Source organism: Dermochelys coriacea, chromosome 1, assembly GCF_009764565.3.
Source record: "Dermochelys coriacea isolate rDerCor1 chromosome 1, rDerCor1.pri.v4, whole genome shotgun sequence".
Classification (NCBI taxonomy): Eukaryota; Metazoa; Chordata; order Testudines; family Dermochelyidae; genus Dermochelys; species Dermochelys coriacea.
The window spans coordinates 334,583,379-334,609,938 of record NC_050068.2 but is presented as its reverse complement, the minus strand read 5'-3'; the positions used below and the strand labels follow the sequence as shown (position 1 = coordinate 334,609,938).

General features: G+C 42.1%; 1 protein-coding gene across 1 annotated transcript in view; it reads left to right on the top strand.

Annotated features, from left to right (window-relative positions):
• SEMA3E (semaphorin 3E) overlaps positions 1–13,694 on the top strand; it is a 241,742-nt gene extending 228,048 nt beyond the window's left edge. Inside the window, exons 15-17 of the mRNA XM_038409046.2 lie at positions 5,583–5,650; positions 7,784–7,923; positions 9,436–13,694. Coding sequence (XP_038264974.2) covers positions 5,583–5,650; positions 7,784–7,923; positions 9,436–9,888 — 661 coding nt within the window. The 3' untranslated portion in view covers positions 9,889–13,694. The remainder of the gene's footprint in view (positions 1–5,582; positions 5,651–7,783; positions 7,924–9,435) is intronic.
• The last annotated feature ends 12,866 nt before the right edge of the window (positions 13,695–26,560 follow it).

Genomic DNA, 26,560 nt, shown 5'->3' with positions numbered 1-26,560 from the left:
AAATGCTCAGGGAGATTAGACCGGCTATAAAAATGAAAAATCTCAGTAATAATGGGGGATTTCAACTATCCCCATATTGACTGGGTACATGTCACTTCAGGACAGGATGTACAAATAAAATTTCTAGACACCATTAATGTCTGCTTCTTAAAACAGCTAGTCTTGGAACCCATGAGGGGAAAGGCGATTCTTGATTTAGTCCTAAATAGAGCAAAGGATCTTGTCCAAGAGGTGATTATTGCTGACCTGCTCAGTAATAGTGACCATAACATAATTAAATTTAACATCCTTGTGGTGGTGAGTGAAAAGGACACCAAAGAAGCCCACCACAGTAGTATTTAACTTCAGAAAGGGGAAACAACAAAAAAATGAGGAAGCTAGTTAAATGAAAATTAAAAGGAACAGTCACAAGAGTGAAATACCTGCAAGCTGCATGGACACTTTTAAAAAACACAATAATAGAGTCTCAAATTAAATGTATACCCAAGGCATCCTTTAAAAATTGGAAGTAAAATCCTACTGAGGAAAATAGAAAGGAGCATAAACTCTGGGATGTCAAGTATAAGAGTATAATTAGGCAGGCCCAAAGGATGTGAGGGAGATTCCCACACCTGAACCATTCTTTTCAGGTGACAAGTATAAGGAACTGTCCCAGACTAAGATGTCTGTAGAGGAAGTTTTGGAACAATTTGAAAAATTAAACAATAATAAGTCATGAGGACTAGATGGTATTCACCCAAGAGTTCTGAAGGAATTCAAATATGAAATTGAAGAACTACTAACCATGGTATGTAGTTATGATTGTGTGTACCAAGCCTTTTGAGGCCCCCTGCTCGAGGCTTCATGGTCCTACCACACCTTCTGGGTCTTCCAGGCTAGACTAGAAAGGCTTAAGGGAAGAAGCCAATCGGAAAGCAGCAGGCTTATATAAAATGAGTTTCAAGGCCTGAGCAAGTCAGGTCCTGGCTTGGACCAGAGGGACAAGGAAGAGTATTTGTTATTGGTCACAGGCAATCAAGAAGAGAATCAGAAGAAGGGCTCTGGTGGTACTTGCATGAAGTGAGAAGGAAGAGGATTTCAGAACTTCAGTCATGAGGTCAGGGTGAAGAGAAGGGGACTATGTGGGAAAAGGCCCAGGGAATAACAGCATCAAAGTGAAGGAAGCAGTATGGGGCTGCTGTATATGAGGTCCCTGGGCTGGGACCAAGAGTAGTGGGCAGGTCCAGGTCCCCCCACCAGCCAATGCTGGAGTGGCCTGAGCCCCAAAAAAGGGGATATGACTAGTATAAAAGTCCAATAAAAGGGATTTAAAGGTACCCAGAGACATGACTGAAGACCCTGGTGAGGATAGACTTACAGTTCTGGTGGGACTTTTTACTAATCCCTAAGAAGGGGATAAGTTTCCTATAGAAGCCAGAGCAGAGGTCTGAACTTAAAGTAGCCCAAGAGGGGAAGAAGAGAGAAGGCATCCTCAGGAAGGAGAGGCTGAGTCCATCTTGAGCCAGGGAATTGGATGACTTTACTTCATATTTGTTTTGGACTTGAATACCCAAGAAGCAGTTTATCCATTTTACAACAACGTGACTTGGCCAGAGGGCTGAGCTACTGAAGACCCACCTAATGAGGCCAACAACCTACAGGAGTTCCAAGACCAGAAAAGGATGCAGCATCATACCCAGCTAACAGAAGGCACTGCCGAGAGGGGAGTGCCCTGTCTCAGTCACCTATTACTTAAAATAGCTTCGGTACTAGATGGCTGGAGAATAGCTACCATGATGCCAATTTTTTAAAAAGGCTCCAGAGGTGATCCTGGCAATTACAGACCAGTAAGTCTAATTTCAGTACCAGGCAAATTGGTTGAAACTATAGTAAAGAACATAATTATCGAACACATAGAAGAACATGATTTGTTGGGAAAGAGTCAACACAGCTTTTGTAAAGGGAAATCATGCCTCACCAATCTATTAGAATTCAACCATGTGGACAAGGATTATCCCATGGACAGTGTACTGGACTTTTAGACAGCTTTTGACAAGGTCCATCACCAAAGGCTCTTAAGCAAACTAAGCAGTCATGGGATAAAAGGGGAGATCTTCTCATGGATCAATAATTGTTAAAAAGACAGCAAACAAAGTGTAGGAATAAATGCTCAGTTTTCACAATGGAAAGCTAAATAATGATGTCCCAAGGGATTTATACTGGGACCACTGTTGTTCAACATATTCATAAATGATCTGGAAGAAGAGGTAAGCAGTGAGGTAGCAAAGTTTGCAGATGATACAAAATTACTCAAGATACTTAAGTCCAAAGTAGACTGCAAAGAGTTACATAGGGATACCACAAAACTAGGGGACTGGGCCACAAAATTCATTGTTGATAAATTCAGATTAATGCACATTGGAAACATAATCCCAGTTATACATACAAAATGATGGGTTCTAAATTAGCTGTTACCACTCAAGAAAGAGACATTAGAGTCATCAGGGATAGATTTCTGAAAACATCTTCTCAATATGCAATGGCAGTCAAAAAAGCTAACAATGTTTGGAACCACGAGAAAATGGATAGATAATAAGACACAAAATATCATAATGCCACTGTATAAATCCATGGTACACCCACATCTTCAATCCTGTGTGCAGTTCTGGTTGCCCCATCTCAAAAAAGATATATTAGAATTGGAAAAAGTACAGAGAAGGGTAATTAAAATTATTAAAGCTGTGGAACAGCTTCCCCATGAGGAAATACAGGGACTATTCAGCTTGGAAAGGAGGCATCTAAGGAGGGATATGCCAGAAGTCTACAAAATCATGAACGATGTGGAGAAAGTGAATAAGAAAATGTTATTTACTCTTCCACATAACACAAGAACCGGAGTCACCCAATAAAATGAATAGGCCTCTGGTTAAAACAAACAAAAGGAAGTACTTCTTCACACAACACATAGTCAACCTGTGGAACTCATTGACAGGGATATTGTGAAGGCCAAAACTGTAGCTGGATTCAAAAAAGAATTAGATAAGTTCATGGAGGATAGGTCCATCAATGGCTATTAGCCAAGATGGTCAGGGATGCAACCCCATGCTTCGAGTGTCCCTAAGCCTGTGACTGTCAAATGCTGTGACTGGATGACAGGATGGATCAGTGATGATTGCCCTGTTCTGTTCATTTCCTTTGAAGCATCTCTCATTTGTCACCATCAGAAGACAAGATACTTGGGTAGATGGACAATTGGTCTGACCCAGTATGGCCATTCTTATGTTGTAACAATTGGTCTGATGAACTAAAACAAGTGCTTTATTTCATCAATTTCAAATTATTCTTGTTTTAACATGTTCAAATTTTTTTCTGAACCATTGTCCTAGCCTTTCAGTCAGGCTTCTCTTACCACAGCTGTCACTCACAATAGCAAAATGTCACTAAACAGATGGATTTAGCTCTTGAATGGGGCAACAAATAGAGGAAAGTGCTGCAGGGTCATGACTTTCATTAGCCCTTAGTCCATGCACTGATTATCATGAGCCAGAGCACAATTCATGTCTTCTGATATCCTATTCACCCAAAAAGAGGCCTCAGAAAAGACTGATGGAGCTCATAACAGAGTTTACAGTCGAGGCCAATGTCTGAAACACTGTGTATTCTCACCTAGGACTAGAGAATCCAAGTCCTTAAAAATGCCCCCCGCTGCCCGGGGTCCTAAATATACCTTGCTAGAGGACACTTTATTCACCCTTCTCAGACTCTTAACTGTGGGTATCGAGAGGTGCAGCTGCCATCTTTATGTCCAAGTAAGAACCACCATGGCAAGATAAAAAAAGTCACATGATTATGACAAAATTCCAGCTTTCATTTAATAAAAACAACATAAATTTTTAGTCCTCATGACTGAAGAAAAACTTGAAAATATAAACCCAGCATAATTAGTGGTGAGATGTCTTCTAGCAGTCCGCAGTGAGCCTGGAACAATAGTAGATCTGCCCCATATAATTCTGAGACCTACCAAGAGCAGGTTCCTCCCTGTATGATGATAGGATCAGAACTCCTACCTAGATTCCATCATCATAAAGTAACCTCCCTAACACCTCCCCATCCACAGCTTAAAAATTCAATACATATGGTATTCCATTTGCCAGATCCTCAGCAGGTGTATAGCAGTCGAGCTCTAATAAAGTCAGTGCAGCTGTGCTGATTTACACCCACTGAGGATTTGGTCCCCTGTGTCCTGGAGGCAGGAAGAACTGTGTTAATTACTGATATTATTTAAATAAGAACAAAGTCATTAGGTTTGGCTTATTTCTGCTATACATTGTATACAGTATGTACACACATGAATATGAAAATAATTGTGCTCTAGGAGGTTCGCCATGTTGTCTGTTCCTTTTAATCAGCTGTTCAGCCTTGCATATGCAAAACTGATAGTTCTGTATAATTGTTCTTTATGCAAACATGGGAAAATTATCCCGAGTTCCAACTATAAATTTTAGGACTCAAAATTCTGCATCTGACAAGGTGGTAAACTTAGCTTCCTGATACTTTCTTTGTGAGCAACTAGCTTGAAATCTTATTTATCGTTATGGTCAGAGAACAAAATGTTTAAAATAATAAAATTTTTCTTGTTGGTATCCATCGGAGAGTTAGGCATTTGCATTTATTTTCCATAGTTTTGTAAATATCTTCTTTTCAAAAAGTGAGAGAGTATTGTCTAGTGGTTGGAGCCAGGATTCCTGGGTTCTTGTCTCAGCTCTGCCAGTGACTCAATAGATAGGCTAGGGCAAGTCACCTCCTGTGCCTCAGTTTCCCCTTTGGTAAAATGGGAATTATAATACCAATTATGTAGGAGCATTGGGAGGCTAAAGTGATGTTTGTAGAGTGTTTTAAGTTCCTCAGATGAGAGGAGTTATATGAGAGCTAATAAAAAAACCCTCCACACAGATTGTAAACTGTGAAAGACTCAAAACAACTTTTCTGCTAAATAGTGGTGTGTGTGTGTGTGCGCACGCACGCGTGCATAAAAGTTCAAAGCAACCTTGCAGCCAATAAATTCAACCAGTAAGGAATTCCCCTGCCTATGGGAATACTCAGTTACTGTTGAGTAGCTATAACAGCTTCTATCACAGGTCCTCTAGGGCTGTGGGATACAGGGCATAGTTAAAGGAAGAGAATGTTTACAAGATACAGCAGCTTTCATGCTTCTCCAGATTTTGCTAGTGACCAGAATGGTGAACACAAAGAAAGCTTACAGCTGCCTCCGGTCTCCTTTCTCCTAAACTAGCGCCGTATTGGTCCAAAGTATCTGGTTTCAGTATCTATGGATTGAGTCAAATGTACTTGTCTGAGACTTTCTTTTAGATGCATCAGATTTCTACAGAAAGTCTCCTCCTGCAGGCATCTGAGCACCTTCAGTGTAATGGAGGAAAACAATACTGATGTATGAACTTAACTCCACACAGTGATAGTGCTGGCCAATATTTCAGCAGGAAGATAGAGTTCTCTGAATTTCTAATGATTCCAACTTTTGTGTAAAAGGTCAACAGTCCAAAAGTTAAGCATATTTCTTAAAACAATTCCATTTTTTCCCCCAGACGTTTCCGCAGACAAGATGTTCGACATGGAAATGCAGCTCAGCAGTGCTTTGGCCAGCAGTTCATTGGTAATCCACACACACTACAGCAGAATGCTAGTGAATGCCTAGAGCAAACAGCATGGCTTTTACACAGGAGAAACATCAAGGGCTGAGTCTGACCTCAGTTACACAGTTTTTATACTGATGTAACTCTCTTGATTTCAGTGGAATTACTCCTGATTTACACCCTTGACATTAGAAGCATACTGTAAGGACCAAGATCCCAAAGCAGGAAAGCTTTCCTATTCAAGACAGTGTTTAACCATGTACTGTGCTTAAGTCCCATTGGATTCAATGAGACTTAGGAGCATGCTAAAGTGCTGTCCTAAATAGGGATGGACTTGCATGCATGCTTAAATGCTTTCCTGAACCGCAGCTCAAATCATGCAACATGCTCAGTGCTCTCACACCCCATTAATTTCAACTACTGCTACTGTGTGCAGTGTAAAAACATAGATAGGTAGTAGCTGCCAGGGTGTGCCGAGATTCTCACCAGATTAGGCCCAATAAATCTAAAGAAAAGGAATCGAAGATCAGGGGTTTCTCTGTGATAGATGTTTCTCCAGAGAACTTTTTGCTGAAATGTATTTTTCCGCAGGATGGATTAGAATTTGAAAGGGAAATATTTCAAGATGAAATATTTGTTAAGTTTGCCCTGGGACATTTCATACCATCCATTTTCAGCAGGATAGCTTAATATATTCCATGCGAATTTCTGCTGGAAAAAAATAAAGGACATCTATGGCCCACTGTGACACTTAATTGCAAAACTGCATGCAATGAAGATCGTAGATTTGTTTGAGAACTACACTAGGAACCTCACAATAGAGCATAGCAAATGTAAATAAAGAGAGAGAGAGAGAAATCATAATGGTTATTAATTCCCGGGCTTCTGGATCAGAAACTGAACATGAGTTAGTATCAGGAAAATAATCGCCCTTCACTCCACTCCTCTCATAAGAAAATGAACTAGAAAGATTGCTGCCCTGTTCCACTATAGCACCTCCTTTGTCTGTTCCGCCATGTATTTCGTTATATATAGGAGCCTGCAACTGACTTTTGGTTAGCCACATTGAAATGAATTTTTTAGTAACATTTGGGTGGCAAAGCTATACACTTGTACTTTCTGTGCATGTGTTGTAGAGATCTGCTGTAGAGCTGGTCTGGGAATGGTTTTTCCATCCCATGAATATTTTTGCGAGTTCAAAATGTTTTCCTGTCTTGAAGTAAAGAAAATATTGACATCTCAAAAATATTTGCAGTCTGAAAAATTGTGTCTTTCTTTTGCATTTTGGATTGATTGAAACAGTTTGTTTTCATAATTTTGACATGTTTTGTTTTGATTTTGATCTCTCACCCCCCCCCCAACTTTCTTGCAGTCTAATTAGCCTGTATTTTGAAACACAACGTTGCTTTGAACCAGAATTTTTTGTTTTGAAAATGTTGAAATGAAACATTTTGACAATTGGGATCTTTTTCCTTGACAGAAAATTAATCAAACCTGACCCGGTTTCGTGGACAGTTTGGTTTTGGTGAATCAACATTTTTAATTAAAAAAAAAGCCTATCATCAAAAAATTCCCAACCAGCTCTAAGCTCTATAAATTCTGAGCACTCCATACAAAACAGTTTAGATGTTCATAGGTTTTGAGTGTTTGATCATGTAACATACTAAGAAATCTGATCCCAATCCTGCAAAATAATTTATCCCATGCTTACTGTCAAGCATTTAAGTAGTCTTATTGGTGTCATTGACTTAAAATTAAACAGGTGCATATGTACTTTGCTGGATGGATGCCAGAGTGCTTAGCACTTTGCAGGGTCAAAGCCTACAGACACATGCACAATCACAACCACCTGACATGCAGTACTTTGGTAGGCTACTTTACCTTAGGGCTGGATCCTGTGAGATCTGAGGTGAGCCAGGCCTTCCATTCCTCCTGGAGAGAGTGGGAGCGGAGGGTGCTCCACAGTTCACAGGATAAGGCCATTAGTAGGTAGTAAATTTCAATCACTACCTGGAGGGCTATGGGTCAAATTCCATTCTAAAGGTGAACATCAAAGGAGTCCTTAAAAAGCCCAAAGGAAACGTGCTTAATGAAAAGGGTAGCATTTATTTTAGTTACACAACTGGCAAATAAATAAGAATCTTACTTCACAGGAGAAGCCCTGGAGAAGACTGAAGAATGGATAGTATATGGAATAGAGTACAACAGCACTCTTCTGGAATGTACCCCTAGAACTTTACAAGTGAAAGTGATCTGGTTTGTGCAGCGAGCCCACGAAGCCAGGAAGGAGGAGGTAATTTCCCATATAATTCTAGTTATACCATGTTTATAAAAAGAGTCGGTCATATTAGGGATCTTACAGGTAAATGAGCCGTCAGTGAAACAGCTGGTACCAGTTGGTGGAATTTACATAGATTCATAGATTTTTAAGGGCAATTGGGAACACTGTGATTATCTAGTCTGACTTCCTGCATAAACAGGCCATGGCATTTACTCAGTGATTCCTGCATCAATCCCAGTTTGTCGAATAAGAGCATAGGTTTTAGAAGTGCATCCACCGGTGGCTCGCGAGTCTTTTATTTGGGGAGGCTTACATGCACATGCCAGAAGCTCCCTAGAAGTGGAGGGACCACCAGTCCCCAGACAGTCACCCCACCCCCTGAGGCCCCATCTCCTCCCTTGAGCCCCGCCCCACTCCTCTTCACCTCCTCCCCTAAGGCTCCCCACCCATGTCTCCTCTTTGCCTCTTCCCCTGAGGCCCACCCACCTGCCCGCTCACTCCTCTCCACTTTTTCCCCCAAGGTCCCCCACCCACCCACCCACAGCTTGCTCCTCTCTCCCCAAGTTCCTTCCCCCACCCACTGGCCACTCGCTCCTCTCCATGCCAGAGAGGAGCGAGCAGGGGGTGGGGTAGGCTTCAGGGAAGAGGCCGAGTGGGAGCAGGGCCCTGGGGCATAGAATAGTTGGGGTAACAGTGACCCCACACACACTTCTGGGGACCTTTGCTTCCAGCACCCCAAAGGTGGTAGGTCAGCGTGCCTCCAAAGGGAGGTGACCCATGCCACATCCATAGCATTTGCCCTCCTGCATGGCCAGCCTTTTTTGGAGAGGCTTTGCCTCCCTCAGCTTCTTATACGCACCACCCATGAGTGCGTCTCAATCTTTTAAAATTTCAAAGTAATGGAGAATCTACCACATCTCTTTGCAAATGATTCCAATGATGAATGTCTATCACTGTTATCAATTTGCACCTTCTTTCCAGTTTGAATTGTCTAGCTTCAACTTCCAACTATTAGTTCTTGTTATTCTTTTGTATACTAGTTTAAAACTTTATTCCATCATCAGATATCGGCCTTACAGGATGTGATTAGTGCTATCTATCTTAGTTGCATATATGGTCCCTGTTAAAATTTTCAGTGTATTTATCCTCACAATACCTCTGTAGTGTAGGGAAGTGCCATTTTTTCCATAGGGAATCAAGGCACAGATAGACTAAGTGACTTGCCAGTTCTCACACAAAAGGCCTATAACAGGCCAGTAAATTGAACCCAGGTTCCTGATGTCCTATGCTAGCACTCTCACCACATAACCTCCTCCCTCCTGCAATAAATGTAATCCTGTATGTGTTTGGAAAAGGCATGTTACAGCATCTTAGATTTGTGTCCTGTAAATACTCACTGCTGAATTTGTAGCCAAGTCCCTACAGGACATTTAAAAATGATTGCACTGCTGTTTCTAATGCAGTACTAATCTTGTACTTACTGTGACTGTATTGATAATACAGTGTCATTGGCTCATTTCTCAGGTGAAGACAGATGACAGAATTGTCAAAATGGACCTCGGCCTCTTATTCTTAAGGCTGCACCGGCTGGATGCCGGGACCTATTTTTGTCAGACTGTGGAACACAGCATTGTTCATACAGTCAGAAAAATCACGCTGGAGGTAGTGGAGGAAGAGCGTGTAGATGAAATGTTCAACAAAGACTATGAGGAGGACATACCTCACAAAATGCCATGCCCAGTGCAGAGCAGCATTCCTCAGGGATCGAAGCCGTGGTACAAGGAATTTCTGCAGCTAATAGGGTACAGCAACTTCCAGAGGGTCGAGGAGTATTGCGAAAAGGTGTGGTGCACGGATAAGAGGAGGAAAAAGCTGAAAATGTCCCCATCCAAGTGGAAGTACGCCAACCCACAGGAGAAGAAGGCACGCATTAGGCCAGAGCATTACCGCCTCCCCAGGAACGTAGTTGGCTCTTGATGGACAAAATGGATCCATTATTTTTGGGAGAATTTTTATTTGGACCTAAGGAATAGGGAGAAATCAGTCTTGGGTTTGGTAACTGACACAGGTTTATAAATAATGGGACTGAAAACAGAAAAGTGTTCTGTTAAGTTATAGCTTATACTCATGATGACTGTCTAGAGGTAATTTAAAAAAAATCTGCTTAACTAGCTGTTTCTAAATAGGTCATTGCATTCAGAGTTTTCCATTTAAGGAAAACATGACAATCGTACTTTGAGTGCTTTAGTTAATTTCCCATGTGGTGCATGCTTCTGCTGTATATTCTTGCATATTAAGGAAATATTAAAGTAAACTCATATAGCTAAGCATTGACAAGAAAAAGAAAAATGTGATGTATAATTTCCATTGGTTTCACAAATGTCCTATTGCTTCTAAAACCAGCACATTGCAAGATTTTAGCTTTCACTTGTAGCCTGTTTGCTTGTATTCTTAAGAGCCACAAGTTTTGTTAGTGTGGTGTACTCTTATTTCTAAAGATTTTGAAGGGAAATCTTATTTACTTCCCATCATTGCTTGTCTTTACCAGTAATTTATGCAGCACAGTGTACTACTATCACAACTAAATAGTACTGCCTTGTAACTTGATGTAAGTCAAATGCATGCAGAGAACAAAAACAGAATGAAATTTTTCAGTTAACTTGCTGTAAGACATTGGAGTAATAGGTTAGTGAGAGTGTAAATCATGGTTATAGTAATGGACAGATGGCTCAGTAGATATAGGATTTATAAGAATGCCCTCTTGTGGCAAAAGAGAACATTTCCTTATATTGGTGTTACATTTTCTTCAGAAATTTACATACTTAAGTGTTATCCACAGTCTCCTGATTTGCAGCCTAGCTGTTAGTTCCACAGCCTTTCTACTGCATGTGCTGAAATCTCAAATATTTCAAACACAGGGTTAGAAATTACTTGTACTAGGGAACAGAGCTTAAAGAAATAAGCAACATATTAAGGTATTCAATGTAATATGCTTTTGGTGTAGCAAATACTGGTAAAGAGGCAGCTAGTGAAAAAAACTTTATTTGTATAGTTGCATGGTCTGATTTACCTGATATGGAATCTCTTCTTAGCACAGTTATTTTGCTGAACTTGTGAATTCTAGGGATGTGGGATCAAAAGAAAAAGAAATCACTTACCACCTCGAATTTTCAGAGTATCACTGAAAAAAAATACAAAGCTTTCATTTTATTTTTAATTTTCATATTTTTCTTAACAATGTAACACATTTTAGCACGAAGAGTCACAGGAGAACTCAGTCGTGAACATGTGAATTGGAACTAAAAAAAATGAAAAAAATTGCTACAGTTGTGATATAAAAATATGAATCACAAATAGCACAGTTGGAAAACTAGCTGAGTGTGAGTTCTGCAGGATCTGAGATAGGTTCTAGTGTGTGAATGATTACATGCCAATTGTGTTGCACCACTAGATAAATCAACTGCTTCAGTCAGTACCTGACCCCAACCATAATGAATAGCCGCAAGTCTATAAAATTGGGCTGTCTCAGAATTTTGAGGTAACCAAACATATATTTCAGGGATGTTCCAGTTAACAGGTTCATATACAACTCTCATTCCACCTTCAACTTCTAATCAAGAAACGGTGTCTGGGATTAACATTCTGGGGCATACAGATTTATTATTAACCTAGCAATCCTGTTACAAACCTAACACCTGAGTGGAAGTCATTGCTGTGCACTCCAGTGTCTAAGACACACTGTATGTGTAACAAACAAAACAGTGTGTTTGAGACAAGGCAGTTCCAGGGATCAGAGTCTAAAGCTAGCATTGGAGTGAGCTCAACTTGGATCTTATCTCTTCAAAAGCATCATTTGCTGCGAGCAGAGAGTGTCTTGATACTCAGAGGGATGCTATGTGCAACTTGCCAGTAAACAGAAGCAAAAGGAGAAGCAGGATTTCATATTATATCAGTCACACAGTTAGATAAATCTCTCTAGCTTCTAGTAATTTTAAGTAGGCTGCAGTTTATCTAAGAGTTTGCATGGCACATAGCTAGAGGGGCTGGCTCAGTGATCCAGTGGCAAAGGCAATGAGGAGATCAGAGCTTTCTGCTCCCTTGACCAGGAGAAGCAGAGAACATTATGGAAAGAGCATGTATAGCTGCTTTGGGAGAGGGAACATCTTTTAGCCACACCCTTTTGCTGATGCTGTGTATGGTGTGGACATCCAGTGCAGGAAGCATCAGATGAATTCTTCAGCAATGCCAGTTTGGGGCTGAAGAGGCTTTACTCCAGTTAGGATCATATATATTGCTACAGCTTTAGCACTGAAGTCTACAAAGTAGGGGAGGAGAACATATATACCAATAGGCATCCCTACCTATTACTTACCTCCTCTTAATTAGCTCAGCAAAATCTGACTGGCATACACATACCACCTGACTCCCCCTCGTGGTAAATTATTACAACCCCACTGAAGTTCTCCAGCAGCAGACAGGTAGAAGTTTGCTTGACATTTAAGAGTAGTGAGTAAATAAATGAAGAATACTATAGGAGAGATCCCCTAGGCTAGAAGGAAATATAAATTCTCCCCCCCCCCAGCCTCCAGGTATTACTGGACATAAAGGCATTCAGGTCTTCCAAGTGAAAAATAATCTCAAGCAATTCATAGATTGGGGGTTGGGGAAGATACATGGTGTCTGTCACAGCAGAGATACATTTGTGTTATAGGAATATAAGGGGGGTTCTTTATTCAGACCACTGGACTTGAACAGCCTTTGGACTTCTCCCAAGCTCTCTAGCTCTCAGAAGAACTAAACACAGCCTGTCCAGTGACGCCACATCTCCCCAAATCTTGGTCTAAACTGAATCATCATAGAACATGTTTGCTCCACTACTGGGGTATCCATAGAATCTTTAAGGATGATGTTGGCATTTTCATTAATTTGTTGTCAGCCATCTCAGTGCTAAAGGCTTATGCCAGATGCAGTACCACATAGTGACAGAAATAACAGATCCTCTGTCACTCTGAGGAAACTAACTCAATTATGTGTATATGTAATTCTCTGAGATTATAGAAGGAAATCAGGTGATCCACAAACCAGAATTTCTGTTTCAACACAATATATTTTTGATAGTTTCCTTTCCCAATGTTAGTTAAATGTTGAGAATCATCTTAAATTCTCAGCTTGTTCAGGGCCAGTTTGAGGATCTTTCAACCTTCATCATTAGTAGTGACTGTAACAACTCCTAAAACTTTGTTAAACACAAGATCACCTTTAAAATTATTATGACGACTGCAGAAGAAGAGCAAGTGTGACTATAGTGCATTTGAGTCAGATATGCATTTTTCTGCACAGAGGTGCTTTTATCGTAGGCAATGTTATTTAAAATGCTTCTTTGTGTATATACGGGGTGGCATTGTGTGTTTCTTTTCATTACGGATTTGATGTATTTTGTATGTGCATGAAGTAGCCTAATTATATAATGAAGTACAGTACAATATTTGGGTGATATAATCTGTATGGCTTCCTGTTATTTATTTCGGAGTACGTGGAGCAGTATTTATTTGCATTGATCACTCAATATTATCTCCCATCAATTTCTAGTGTGGATTGCACATTTCTGAGGGCAGAATTTTGTAACAAAAAACGGGCGGATTATAATCTGTAGCAGTTCACTGAGAGGTAACATGAGTTAGTGGACAAGGAACTAGAGGGCTAGTCTACACTAGAATTGCTATAGCTGCACCGCTGTAGTGCTGCTAGTGCAGATGCTCTATGCTGACTGAAGAGAGCTCTCCCACTGGCATAATTACTCCACCTCCCCGAGCGGCGGTAGCTGTGTTGGCAAGAGAGTGTCTCCTGCGGAGAAAGCACTGTCCACACCAGCGCTTAGGTTGGTGTAATTTACATCGCTCGGGGGGGAGGGGTGGCTTTTCCACGCCCCTGAGCAAATTAAGGTATACCAAAATAAGCGCTAGTAAGTTCAAACCCTGAGGACTCAGTAGGCCTGGGCTCTGACGCTGACCTACTGTGTTAGCTTGACAGGTCACTTCACAGCTGTGTGTCTTTGTTTCCCCTCCTGCTGGTTTTCTCTCTTGTCATCTTAGCCCTTGGTCCTGCAGTTTGTTGCAAGAGGCACCTAGAGAGTAATCTTTTCGGGATAGGAGCTGTCTTCCACTATGTGTATGTACAGTATGATGTGGCCCTGATCTTAGGGCTTCTAGGCACCACTCCAATACAAATTATTATTATTATTGCTCTAAAACTTTGTTATGATGTAGGGGCAAGGTTGCGGAAGATTGGCGAGGAGCTAAGTGGTGGACTGCGTACGTGACTGGATGTAAGTGGAGGATGCAGGCAGTTTCAATGAACTTTGTCCGACAGACTCTGCCAAAAGACATTGTAGCATAGCTCAGCATATTTTTGCCTGTAAATAAGTTAGTTTATGTAATAAGCATAAATCGAACATATAAGAATATAACCAGCTGTTGACCCCATATAACCCCAAGATAAGCGCGGAGAATATAGTGCCGCAGAGGACTCCCCCCCGGCGGCTGTCCCCTGCAGCCCCTCCGTGTGTCCTAGGGGCTCCCTGCGCAGATTGGAGCGCAAGTTCTTCCTTCCTTCCCTCAATAAAGCGTAGTTTACTATTCTTAGGCCTGAGTGTCCTCCTTTCACTGGTATCTCCCCCTGGCCCTCGCGGGCATATATGGGACGCCTGTCTTGTATACCTCAACATAGGCCTTAAGACTCCCTAACTTTTCTGTAGTAAAGAAACGTCTCTTTTATGTAGCCCAAATTTGTGAAAGAAACATCACATACGCACAAATGTGCAGACCTTCATTTGATTGAACAGATGAGTCAATAGCCACATTTTGAAATGCCACACAGATTATCTTCCCGCGTAATTAATATACTGGTGGAGCTGTATTTTTAATAGTATTATTTTGGAGAAAAAAAATCAATTTTCTGTCCTTGAAAAAGTAGTGAACCCATTTCCTTTGGGGAAAAAAAAATCCATGAATATCCTCATTCTACCCAGGAGCAATGAAGTTGGCGTTATTTATGCTGCCTCATGTCTCTAGGTCCAGAAGTTACACATACTCTTCAAAGCTGCACTGTCCAGATAAGAGGCACTGTAAGTGAGCTTTTTTACATTTGTGACCCAGCAGGATGTTTGTTATTCCCATCAGCCCTGTGAGTCCATTTCCATTCACCAAACTGCTGTTTTCTTTCGAGATTTTAAAGAACCAGACGGAGGATTCCTGTTCATTTACCACCAGTAGTTGGTGCAAATCAAGCTGTGATTGGCAAGTCTTGTTTTTTAAGTGATTTTTTTTTCTTTGATAAAATACTTTGCCTGAATAAAACTGTAATCTTGCAAAACTGGAATAGCTGACAGGCTCATGATGCATCAGCTATCATTATTTAAAACAAGGAGTTAATCAGTCTTTCATAGTGTCTCAGGCCCCAGTCCTTCAACTAAACCCACACCCACAAACCCTGGTGTCCAGACAGACCACTGTTGCAGTCTGTGGCCTGCAAAGATGTTATTGCCCCTCCAGACCAATGCAGAGTATAATATTCTAGCTTAGATTGCAAAACACTCTGTTATACAAGGATGTAGAGAACAGTAACCGGCTGTTGCCTTGTGCTCAGAGGTCTCTAAAGTCAATGGGGCTGTTCATGGGTGCAGAGGTCAGCTAACATGAACCCAGCTGCAGGACTGGGACCTTAAAGGCCAGTGGTTTAAGGCTCTAGTAGACACTAGGATTGCAAGCAGGGCTCCCTTTTACCTACAGGGATCCTGTAACAGGGTGCTTGCCAGGAGGTCCTGAGTCAGCCCTCTGTTAGCCCAGCTCCAATTAAGAAGCATTGATTGGAGCTGGCTGAGTATGCCACGCCTAATTGGATTGAAGAGAAGCACCTGCAGGCCTCATTAGCCAGGGGGCTATATAGGGCTGGCAGGAAGGAATTAAAGGGAGGGGCAGCAGCAACAACAAAGAACAGCAGCAAGTGAGGAAAGGAAGAGGCTAAGGGCTGTGCATCCCTGCTGGTTGGAGAAGCTAGCTGTTGTCCAGGTCACTACTCGGCAGCGGTCTGTAAATAGAAGGTGTGGGGAGCTGACACTGTAAATAAAAGTCATTGGTGATTGCACTCAGAAGAGGTCTCTGGCTGATTTGTTGCGAGGACATGTAAACTCCTTACTACAGAGCCCCACTGAGTTCAATGGAGATTTGCATAGTAGCAAAGGTAGCCTGTTTAGAGCAGCTTTTGGGATTAGGGCCATAATGAATAAGCTATTTAGGCAAGTATTCCTATTTATAGCACTCAGCAAGTTATGGCACAGCAAAATATTCCTTTCACTATGAAGTCTAGCTGCTCCAAATAGAGACTTTGCTACTATTGATAGTGTTGCACATATTTTAAAAGCTGAAAAAGGGCTATATTTGCTGTTTGATTTAATTTCTTTCCATTTATATATACATTAAAAGCCATCTTTCCTAAGCTCTCCCATTGGTATTGAGAAAGGTTAAAACACAATAGCCCCTTTTGTTGGGATGCATCTCAGAGTTATTGCTTCTGGCTGTAGACTAAGAGAACACTCCACTGATTCATATTCTGAAGGTTTTCTTTACACCTAAATGTCCTAGAAACCCTCCTTCACCCCCCTCCCCCCAATTTAAGAATGAGAGTTCAGATCCACCTTCAATATAGAAACTGACTGGAATAATTTTGGGAAGGGTTCCAAACCCCAGAGTATCACTTCTTCCAAATGTTGCATTAATTGTATTTAATAATCTAATGAAGCCTATGCATATAGTTATAGAGTGCTTAGGATAGGGTATGTCAACCCCACTCTAGACAAAACAGGGTTAATTAGCTAATTTGGACTCAAGTGGCTCTGCCTCTCTGCACCACTGAGAGATGTCAGAAGTGGAGGGGGGAGCTTAAAAGGGAGAAACCCTGCTCAGTTGCTGGCAGACTAGGGAGGGGAGCTATTCTGAACTCCTGGAGAAAGGGCTGGCTAAAGCAAGAAATTAGCTGCTTGTTCCCCAGTGACTCCGGCAGGGAGGACCTGCTCAGATCCACTTGTGAGTGGGACTGTACCTTTGCCAGTGAGCCTAGATGACCCATAGCTTTACAGGCACTCTGAAGGAAGACCGCTTGACTACAATCCTGGGATGATTTGTGTTTGTTTATTGAAAACCCTTGGGTGGAGCACACTATCTGGAGCTCAGCCCTTTGGCTGAGCCTTTTAAGACTGTTCTGATGTGCACTGCTGAAACATCAGCACATTGCAGAGCAGAGGCCCATGTCAGTGTTGGGGCCTAGTCCAGGGGTTAGGGATGTCCTAGCATAGGAACACTAGGGACAGTGCCCTGACACTGATGTGTAAGTGCTAATTGTCATACACCTAAACAATCATTAGATCATAACTTTCAGGTCATTTTCTTGGTGCATCCCCATGATTTCCACAACCTCCATGGCTACTGCTCGACTGTTTTACTCTCCTCTGTGGTTCTGGCTGTGAATCCAAGAGCTGATGTGGAACTTGAAGCCAAAACCCACTAACCCCTGAGATATCAGAGGTACTCTAAAGCAAAAAAGAGTATAGGAACATCCTGTGACCAGTCACTTCTTAAAGAGATAGCAAATTGTTTCTGTTAGAAAGAGAGTGTTCTACGTGAAATACATGACTGTGGAAGATCAGCTCTTGTAAAAGAGGGCAACAGCCAAAAGGTAAGCTACTCCTATTGGGCTCATTCTGAGGACATGCTTGGCTTTGCCAGAAGGGATTTTTAATAAAAATAATTTTACAGTGGTGATTTTCATGGTGGCTAAAGGAGTTAGGTGCTGATTTGGGTTCCTAACTCTCATCAGCATCTTTGAAAATCCAAGTTTATATGACTTCCAGAAAGCTAAATGGTAACTTCACAGTTATCGAAGGAATTCTTTTTTCCTTTCTTCCTTTTTTAATCAGAAAAAAGAACAGGGAGTTGCATTGTCTTGCTAGATCTAAAAAGCAAACAAACAGAACCCCCCACCCCACCAAAAATAATTGTAACACATGGGCTGCAAAGTACCATTTACAATAACTTCCTATAATGCACAGGTCTGGCTGTTGCAGAGAGAGAGACCATTAAGTGGAATATGCCAAATACAGAAATCTATTAGAGAGAGAGAAATAAAAGTGGAGCCAATTGCACCACTTGGCCAGCAGATGTCTTATACATCAGGGGATCTTTCAATTTCAGAGAAGCTTAATTTTTTAGGGATCACAGAGCCTCTGTACCAGTCCCCCCACTCAGACCCCTCTCCCCACATGCTGCCCCCCAAAGAGCTTCCTCGTTTATCCAACATAAAAAAGTGCATGAATGTACCCTTCCCTGTGCTATACCCATAGACAACAGTTATTTTGTATGCAAACAAGAACTGAACACTTATAATTTGTGCAGTGAAGTCTGCTCAGGTTACACAGACAGTAAACTGGCTTCAGGTCTGATTAGTGACAGACTTTGTGTCTGGCAGTGAAGTTTGGAGTGCAGGGGGTTTTCTTTTGGTTCATGAGGGACTTTCACCTCACCAGGAGAAGTGTGGCAAGTGAGCCAGGGCCTGCTCAATTTAAAATCAATAGAGTTTCACCTTGGAGTTTTCACTCCTGTTGAGACAAACTCCTGAGGCTTTCAAGCTGAGAGTTGGCTGTCTGCCTACATGAATGTGCTGAAAACACACAATAACAGGCACTGGTGTGGATCGTAGCATTGTGAAGAATGGGAGGCTGATCTCTGAGCCATTTGCTGTTTTCGGGTATATCGCCTGAGTGCTGTAAAACCTGAAACAAAGCCCCTTTATGCTCATGTTCTTATAATAGGAGGTAACGGTTTCACTACCTATAACAGTCAGCATTTAGAGAGGGGCAGGAAGGGGCAACTCCATTTCCAGCCCAGGTAACTGGTGATGCCCAGGAGGAAGGTTGCAAAACCGCTTGACAACCTTCTGGGGAGGTTGGTAGTGGGGAGGACCCATGCAGCAGAGGATTTTCCAGCCCCTACCTATGAGCATGCATGGAGCTCTCACAGAGTTGGATTCTACACCATACAGAGGGCCCCTTCACGTTTTGACTCAAGGTCTTTCTGCCTAAGAACCATACCAAAACGAGGGAACCTTGTGTGGCTATCAAGGCGGGGGCAGGATTTGACCCATCCCGAACACTTTAATATTACAAGGAAAGTTATTGTTTCCTGTATACTTTGTGAAGCAGTACATAGAGTCTGGATACAGCCTCCTCTCCTTATGTTTGTTCATGCCACACACAGCATCTCTCGCTGACTGAAAACAAGGGTGCAAATATGTGCTACAGATTTTTATCTTGTGGACATCTGTCTACTGAAAATACCAAATTTATTACACACCAGTTACTAAATAGATGGCAACTTGCATGTCCACTTATAGGTCTCTTCTAACCTGGGCTGGGTTTGAACTGATGACCTATAGAGAAAGGTGTGTAGCCTACCCATTGTCGAGTTCTTCTTCATCTGTTCCTCAAAGACATAGTTTAACCACAAACCTTAATACCTGTGTTCCATCCATAATCAGTAGTATGTTAAAAGGACAGGTTAAGTATGCTTAATCCTGCCTCAACAAAGGGGGATGGATTAGATGATCAGTTGAGGTTCCTTTGGTGCTACATTTCTATGATTCTCTGGTTGTCTCTGCTCCATGACATCCAAGTTAAGATAAATTGGCAGAAGAACTGACCCCATTGCGTGACATTGTTCGATCACTTATTTCCACAGTGACTTAATATTGGAATTGGGCATTTTTGTCATTTAAAGTGGTAAGGGGAACAGAGTATAAAATTTTGCTTGATGACTTTGAATTATGGAGCTAAGCTTTTATAAATAGAACTAGAAACAAATTATTTCACAAAGGTTAATGAAAACAATAATGCCCCTGAGGAGTCCCACACAATTAGTCAGTGAAGGCTGAGCCATGAACTACTCGGCCTTGTTTGCCCTTTCATGGGGGCTAATTGGAGAACTGCTGCTGGGTTATTAGCTTCACCAGGGATGCCTATAATGCCAAAAGTTATTGTAACTAACTCCATCCGAGGCCTGAGTAGTGCTGCTTGGAAATCTGGTATCCCTGATTATCATGCTATCAACCTCTGGGGCAAGCATTGACGACACTCCAATTATCAGAGCCTCTGGGCCATCTAATGCTTGGTGGCTTTACCCAAGAAAACACTCACATGTAAGGATCAAATAATTACAGGAACAGTTACTCTTGGTCTGGAATACCTGTTTAACATGCAATGTATTTCATTTTAAATTCACTAAGCATAGGGTATAATTTAAACTGCTAATTCAATGATATTAGTTTTGATAATTAAGGCTAAGATTTAGTCATGGGGATTTTTAGTAAAAGTCATGGATAGGTCACAGGCAATAAACAAAAATTCATGGCCCATGACCTGTCCATGACTTTTAATATACAATAACCCTGACTAAAGCTTAGCAGCTCCTGTGGCTCTAGGCGCTGCTGCTCTGGGGGCCCCAGGACACCGCTGCTATGGGGGCCCAGAGGCTGACGGCTAGCACTGGCTGCAGGAGCTGACTGTCCCCAGCCACTCCTGCTCTGAGGCCTTGGGAACCGATGCTTAGGTGCTCCCCATGGCCGCCCTGGGGACTGCTGCTCGGGTGCTCCCCAGGGCCAGCTGTCACAGGACTGCTGCTTGGGTGCTTCCCCAGGGCCAACCGCCCAAGCAGTAGCTGGTGCAGCTGGCCCCGGGGCAACCCCCAGGACCACTGCTCGGGCACTCCCTCGTGCTGCCTCTAGGACCACTGCTCAGGTGCTCCCCAGGGCCAGCCACCCCGGGACCACCTGAGCAGTGGCCAGTGCCCACTCCAGCAGCGCCTGGTGTATTTGGCCATGGGAGACCTGAGCAGCTGGCCCCAGGATCACCTCCACCAGCCATTGCTACTGCAAAAGTTAGAGGTTGCAGAAAGTCACGGAATCTGTGACTTCCGCAACCTCCGTGACAGAATCGCAGCCTTAAAAAGAACTACTGTAATTCATAACAGGTGGCCCTTGGATCTAGGCTAGCTGACCCCTCTGTGATATCCTGCAGACTCACCTTCTCCCATGGAATGGAACACACACACTCCAGTACTAAAAGTTCTTAAATAGACAACTGAGACCTAAACTTAGCCCTGCTCTGTTTATGTGTTTGGTTCTTATGCCAACATTGAGATGGTTAGTCTCTTCAGCCAACACATTTTATGGCATGTAAATTAACAACTGTCTGAGCTTTCTACGCCCATGGTGTTATCCTCAGTTTCCTCCCATTACCAGAGGCTGATTGGCCATTATATATATGTAACCCACTGTCCAGTGTATATTACATGCTACTTTTCTAGCGTCTCATCCACAGAGCTCAAATCTGCTACAGCTATAAACTCAGATGGTGCTGACTCATGCTTTTAGTACTGGAGGTCCTGGGTTCAATCTCTGGTGACAACCCATAATGGAGGTCTCTATGGATATACTTTTGAATAGACCAGTTATGTGCCAATTACATGGACTCCCAGAGCACAGCATCATGCAGTACTTATACTAGGCTCTATGCCCCCCAGCGACTGCCTTCTGGGATTTGCATTACTATACTATCTTTAGGTTCATAGTCTTCTACAATTTCTATCTATATTAACAATTTGTAGTTCTTAATTGTACCATCAAAACAAATCTCTATTTTGGACTCTAAGAATGAAATCCTGGCCGCATGGAAGTCAATGACAAGTTTCTTGACCCACCTATTCCCAGATGCAAAACCTTTTTGCATTTCCCTAATGAGATCTGGTCATGTACCAGTTAGACCTCCCAGCCCAGCCCAACTGCTAGATATTTCCACTCCACTACATAAACTAGAGTGTACCTGAGGTGTCATAGGGCCTACTTTGTACAGTGCCTCACAGAACCCAATGCTGGTCCCGCATATAGGGACCAAACAGGTATGGATTCCCCACTGTTTTGCACCCCATGAAATCATGTTGTTCTCTGCAAAGTGGATGCCTATTGGCTTCAAATGGGCCAGGATTTCATCCTAGGTGTTTTTATATTTTTGGGTTTGGAGTTTTTTTGTTTTGTTTTTTGCATGTCCCACCTTTAGAATTTTAGCACCCCAAAATGTATTACTAGTCTAATGAGGGTTTTTCTAGCAGTTGCAGAATTCCTAGATTCCCGTCATTTGTAGTATAAAGTCAGTTATTTGAAGGGATTGTATTTAAAAATAACATTAAGGGGAAAACACACACACACACACACACACACACATACGCTACCTTGAAACAGACTGGGGCCTTTGCTTCTTAGCACAGCCTACTAACTCTTCTTCAGATCATGGGTAAAGTACTAGCAACCTGAAACAATCCTTTAATACACTACAGAGCTTAATATTCTTAGAGACATATCTGCATTTGATTAAATATAAGCGTCAAGGTGGCTGAAAATGTATTTTTACACAAACTCAAACTGTGAACCAGTTCCGGAAAAGCTGATGTTGGGGATTATCAAGGCTAAATCATAGATCTAAGCCTTGTCCCTTTTTAAAATACACCACATAACAGAATACATTAATACACCATTTTGTATTTAACTGGATTTCTGGGCATAGAATGAGTGTCTTTTAGGCATCTCTTGAAAAAATTCAAAAATCCCCATATGGGGAAGAATTCATTTACTGCCTAACTTCTTTTGAGTTTCATTTCTGAAATGCAGTTTAATTCTTTGGGATATTTATGATCTAGTACTACAGAAGCATTCATGCTGCTCAGTGGATGAGCACCATGTCCTACCTGCTCATAATAACTAATACCTGTCTAATTTTATATGTGTGGTATTGGGTACACATTGCAGACAATGAGCCCAGGGTTCTGATCACCTACTGCAGCAAGGCGTGCACCCAGCTCTTGTGGGAGCCTCAGAGCATGAGTTACAAAGTGCTGCGTTAGCCTAAAACTAAATTCCCCCCCTTTATGATATTTGAAAATGCATCTGTTGCAAGGATTTTCCTTTTCTGCATCATTTCATTTTCTTTTCCAAAACTCTATGAATAGTTTTTTAACAATCAACATTTTGCACTCATCATATGTACTAGCTACTTTGTGATGCCAGATGATTTGGGCATGATTCTCCACTGCTTTGCAATCATGTGTTTCTATGCATAGGTGTAATATGCTACCAATACAGAATGGCAGTGTATTACATCCACTTTGCAGAGATCTACATGATTTCATGGGGTGCAAAACAGTGGGGAATCCATACCCGTTTGGTCCCTACATGCGGGACCAGCATTGGGTTCTGTGAGGCACTGTACAAAGTAGGCCCTATGACACCTCAGGCACACTCTAGTTTATGTAGTGGAGTGGAAATATCTAGCAGTTGTTGGGCTGGGCTGGGAGGTCTAACTGGTACATGACCAGGTCTCATTAGCGAAATGCAAAAAGGTTTTGCATCTTCGAACAGGTGGGTCAAGAAACTTGTCTGTTATGCTGAAGATTCAGAAAGCCATTTTATGAAGTCCCTATTTACACATTTATATATTGGCCTCATGTTAAAGAGTAAGGAGCACTTTAGGCCAGGTGCACTGGAACAATTTTTATAGTGGGAGTGTTGAAAGTGGGCGTGTTTGGTCACAACGCAGAACAAATTTGGCCCGTCTCAATCTACAGATAGGTGGTGTCGTAAATATAAAGGGAAGTGTAACCACTTTTCTGTATACAGAACTATAAAATCCCTCCTGGCCAGAGGCAAAACCCTTTCACCTGGGTTAAGAAGCTAGGATAACCTCGCTGGCACCTGACCAAAATGGCCAATGAGGAGACAAGATACTTTCAAAGCTGGGGGGAGGGGAACCAAGGGTCTGCTATCTCAGTGATGCTTTTGCCGGGAACAGATCAGGAATGCTCTTCATAACTCCTTAAGTTAGTAAGTAATCTAGCTAGAAATGCATTAGATTTCCTTTTGTTTAATGGCTGGTAAAATAGCTGTGCTGAATGGAATGTATATTCCTGTTTTTGTGTCTTTTTGTAACTTAAGGTTTTGCCTAGAGGGATTCTCTATGTTTTGAATCTCATTACCCTGTAAGGTATTTACCATCCTGATTTTACAGAGGTGATTCTTTTCCTTTTTCTTTGATTAAAAGTCTTCTTTTAAGAACCTGATTGATTTTTCATTGTTTTTAAGATCCAAGGGTTTGGGTCTGTGTTCACCTATGCAAATTGGTGAGGATTTTTAGCAAGCCTTCCACAGGAAAGGCGGTGTAGGGCTTGGGGGGAAGATGTCTCCAAGTGGGCTCTTTCCCGGTTCTTTATTTAACATGCTTGGTGGTGGCAGCATAGGGTTCAAGGCCAAGGCAAAGTTTGTACCTTGAGGAAGTTTTTAACCTAAGCTGGTAAAAATAAGCTTAGGGGGTCTTTCATGCAGGTCCCCACATCTGTACCCTAGAGTTCAGAGTGGGGAAGGAACCTTGACAGGTGGATAGGCCAAACCTGAGCATCACTGTGACCCTGTACACCAGGTCACAGCTCCAGGAGTAGGGAGCCGGGCAAGTGCATAGCGTCCCTGTACTGCAAACCAGGGGTTGCTGCTGCATCCCTAGTTTCTACAGCACTGCTTCAGGCAGTCTGTGCGTGGAACAGAGGCACGCAAAGACTCCATACCCCCACAAATGCACCATCATTGGAGGGGGGGAGAAATCCCATGTTCAGAATGACTTCTGATGCACTGAGGAAAGTCCTGAGTGGAATTATGGATACTGGATAGCCCTGAGTGGAATTATGGATATTCTCCTAATGGATACTGGGTAGCCAGCAGTCATCCTTTCAACCCCCGAGAGTCACCTAGAAGTCGCTTCACACATACAATCAAGCTAATTGTCCCAGGACTCCTCCTCAAATAGCTGGTCGCTTGGCCAGGATGAATAATGTGTGACCTTCCTCCTGTAAACAACGTAGGGAAGTACCACAGACCCACACCACATCCTACCCCCAAAAAGCACTAGAAGCTGGTGGCTTATGATAAACTCATTTCTAATGGTGATGATGATAATAAATAATCATCAATAATAAATTAAGTTTAATGTAAATGGAAGGATAAACATATATAGAAGTGCAATAGGGTCCTTGATTTCAAAAGGGCAAACTTTAAAAAAAATAAATGAATTAATTAGTGAAGTGAACTGAAGAACTCAAAGATCTAAATGTGGAGGAGACTTGGAATTACTTTGCCAAAGTTGCAGAAATTATCTGAAGCCTGTATCTCAAGAAAGGGGAAAAAATTCACGGGGAAAGGTTGCAGAGCAAACTGCATGAGGAAGCACCTCAAACAGGTTATTAAGAAAAAGCAGAAAGCCTATAAGGAATGGAAGATGGGATGGATCAGCAAGGAAAGCTACCTCTTGGTGACCCAGAAAGTGTAGGGATAAAGTGAGAAATGCCAAAAGCCAGACAGAGTTGGACCATGGAAAGGGAATTAAAACCAATAGTAAAAGGTTCTTTAGCCATATAAATAAAAAGAAAGCAAGGAAAGAAGAAGAGGGATCGCTAAGCACTGAGGATGGGGGTGGAGAATGAAGATAATCTAAAATAATCTAAGCATGGCCCTGCCCATCTCTCTCTCTCTCTCTCTCTCTCTCTCTCTCTCTCTCTCTCTGACCTAAGAAGACAAAACAACCAGCCGTTTGGATTTTGTGACTGAGAATTTGTCAGGTATGTTGCTGGGAATATGTGCTAAGGATTTTACCTTGAAGCAAGTCTAGTTTGTTTAGTTACTAGAAAGCATTTTATCTTTATTTCTCTTGTAACTCTTTCTGACTTTAATGCCTTAGACTTTTACTCACTTAAAATCTCTCTATGTAGTTAAATAAACTTGTTTTATTCTTTAATCAAAACTAATCCAGTGTTGTGCTTAAAATGAATTGTTCGGTAACAACGAGGGCAGCAGAGTGTTGTACGTTGACCCCTTACAGGGGCAACGGATCTCTAATATTTCAACTGTCCCGGGGAGGGCTCGACAGTGCAGAACACACAATTTGAGGGAATATTCGGGACTGGGAGTATGTTGTAGTCACCCTGCAAGTGGTAACCGAGACTGGTTGAAACCAGAGTGTTGACTGGAGGGTTGCTGGAAGCAGCAGCTATACACAACACTCAGGGCACGACCTGCATGCTGTTTGGATGTTTGTGGGTGGCCCAAGTTGGGAGCTACAGCAGCAATTTTGTGAGGCACCCCAGGTTGCAAGGCAGGTGGTGACAACCTCTCACTAATCTGGATTGCAACCGAGAAGGTGATAGATGTCCTGGCTACTTTTAAGACAACTATATAAAACCATAGAATCATAGGAATGGAGCACTGAAAGGGATCTCAAGAGTCCCAAAGAACATGTAAATCTTGGATTGGACTATTCAGTCACATGAGACATTGAAAACCAACTATATCATAGGCTGCAATTCCTACCATCTCTCACAGATGAAATGATGCCAACATTAATAGGAGTGTTGTATGTAAAACACAGGAGGTAATTGTCCCACTCTATTCGGGACTGGTGAGGTCTCAGCTGTAGTACCGTGTCCAGTTCTGGGCACCGTGTTTTAACAAAGAT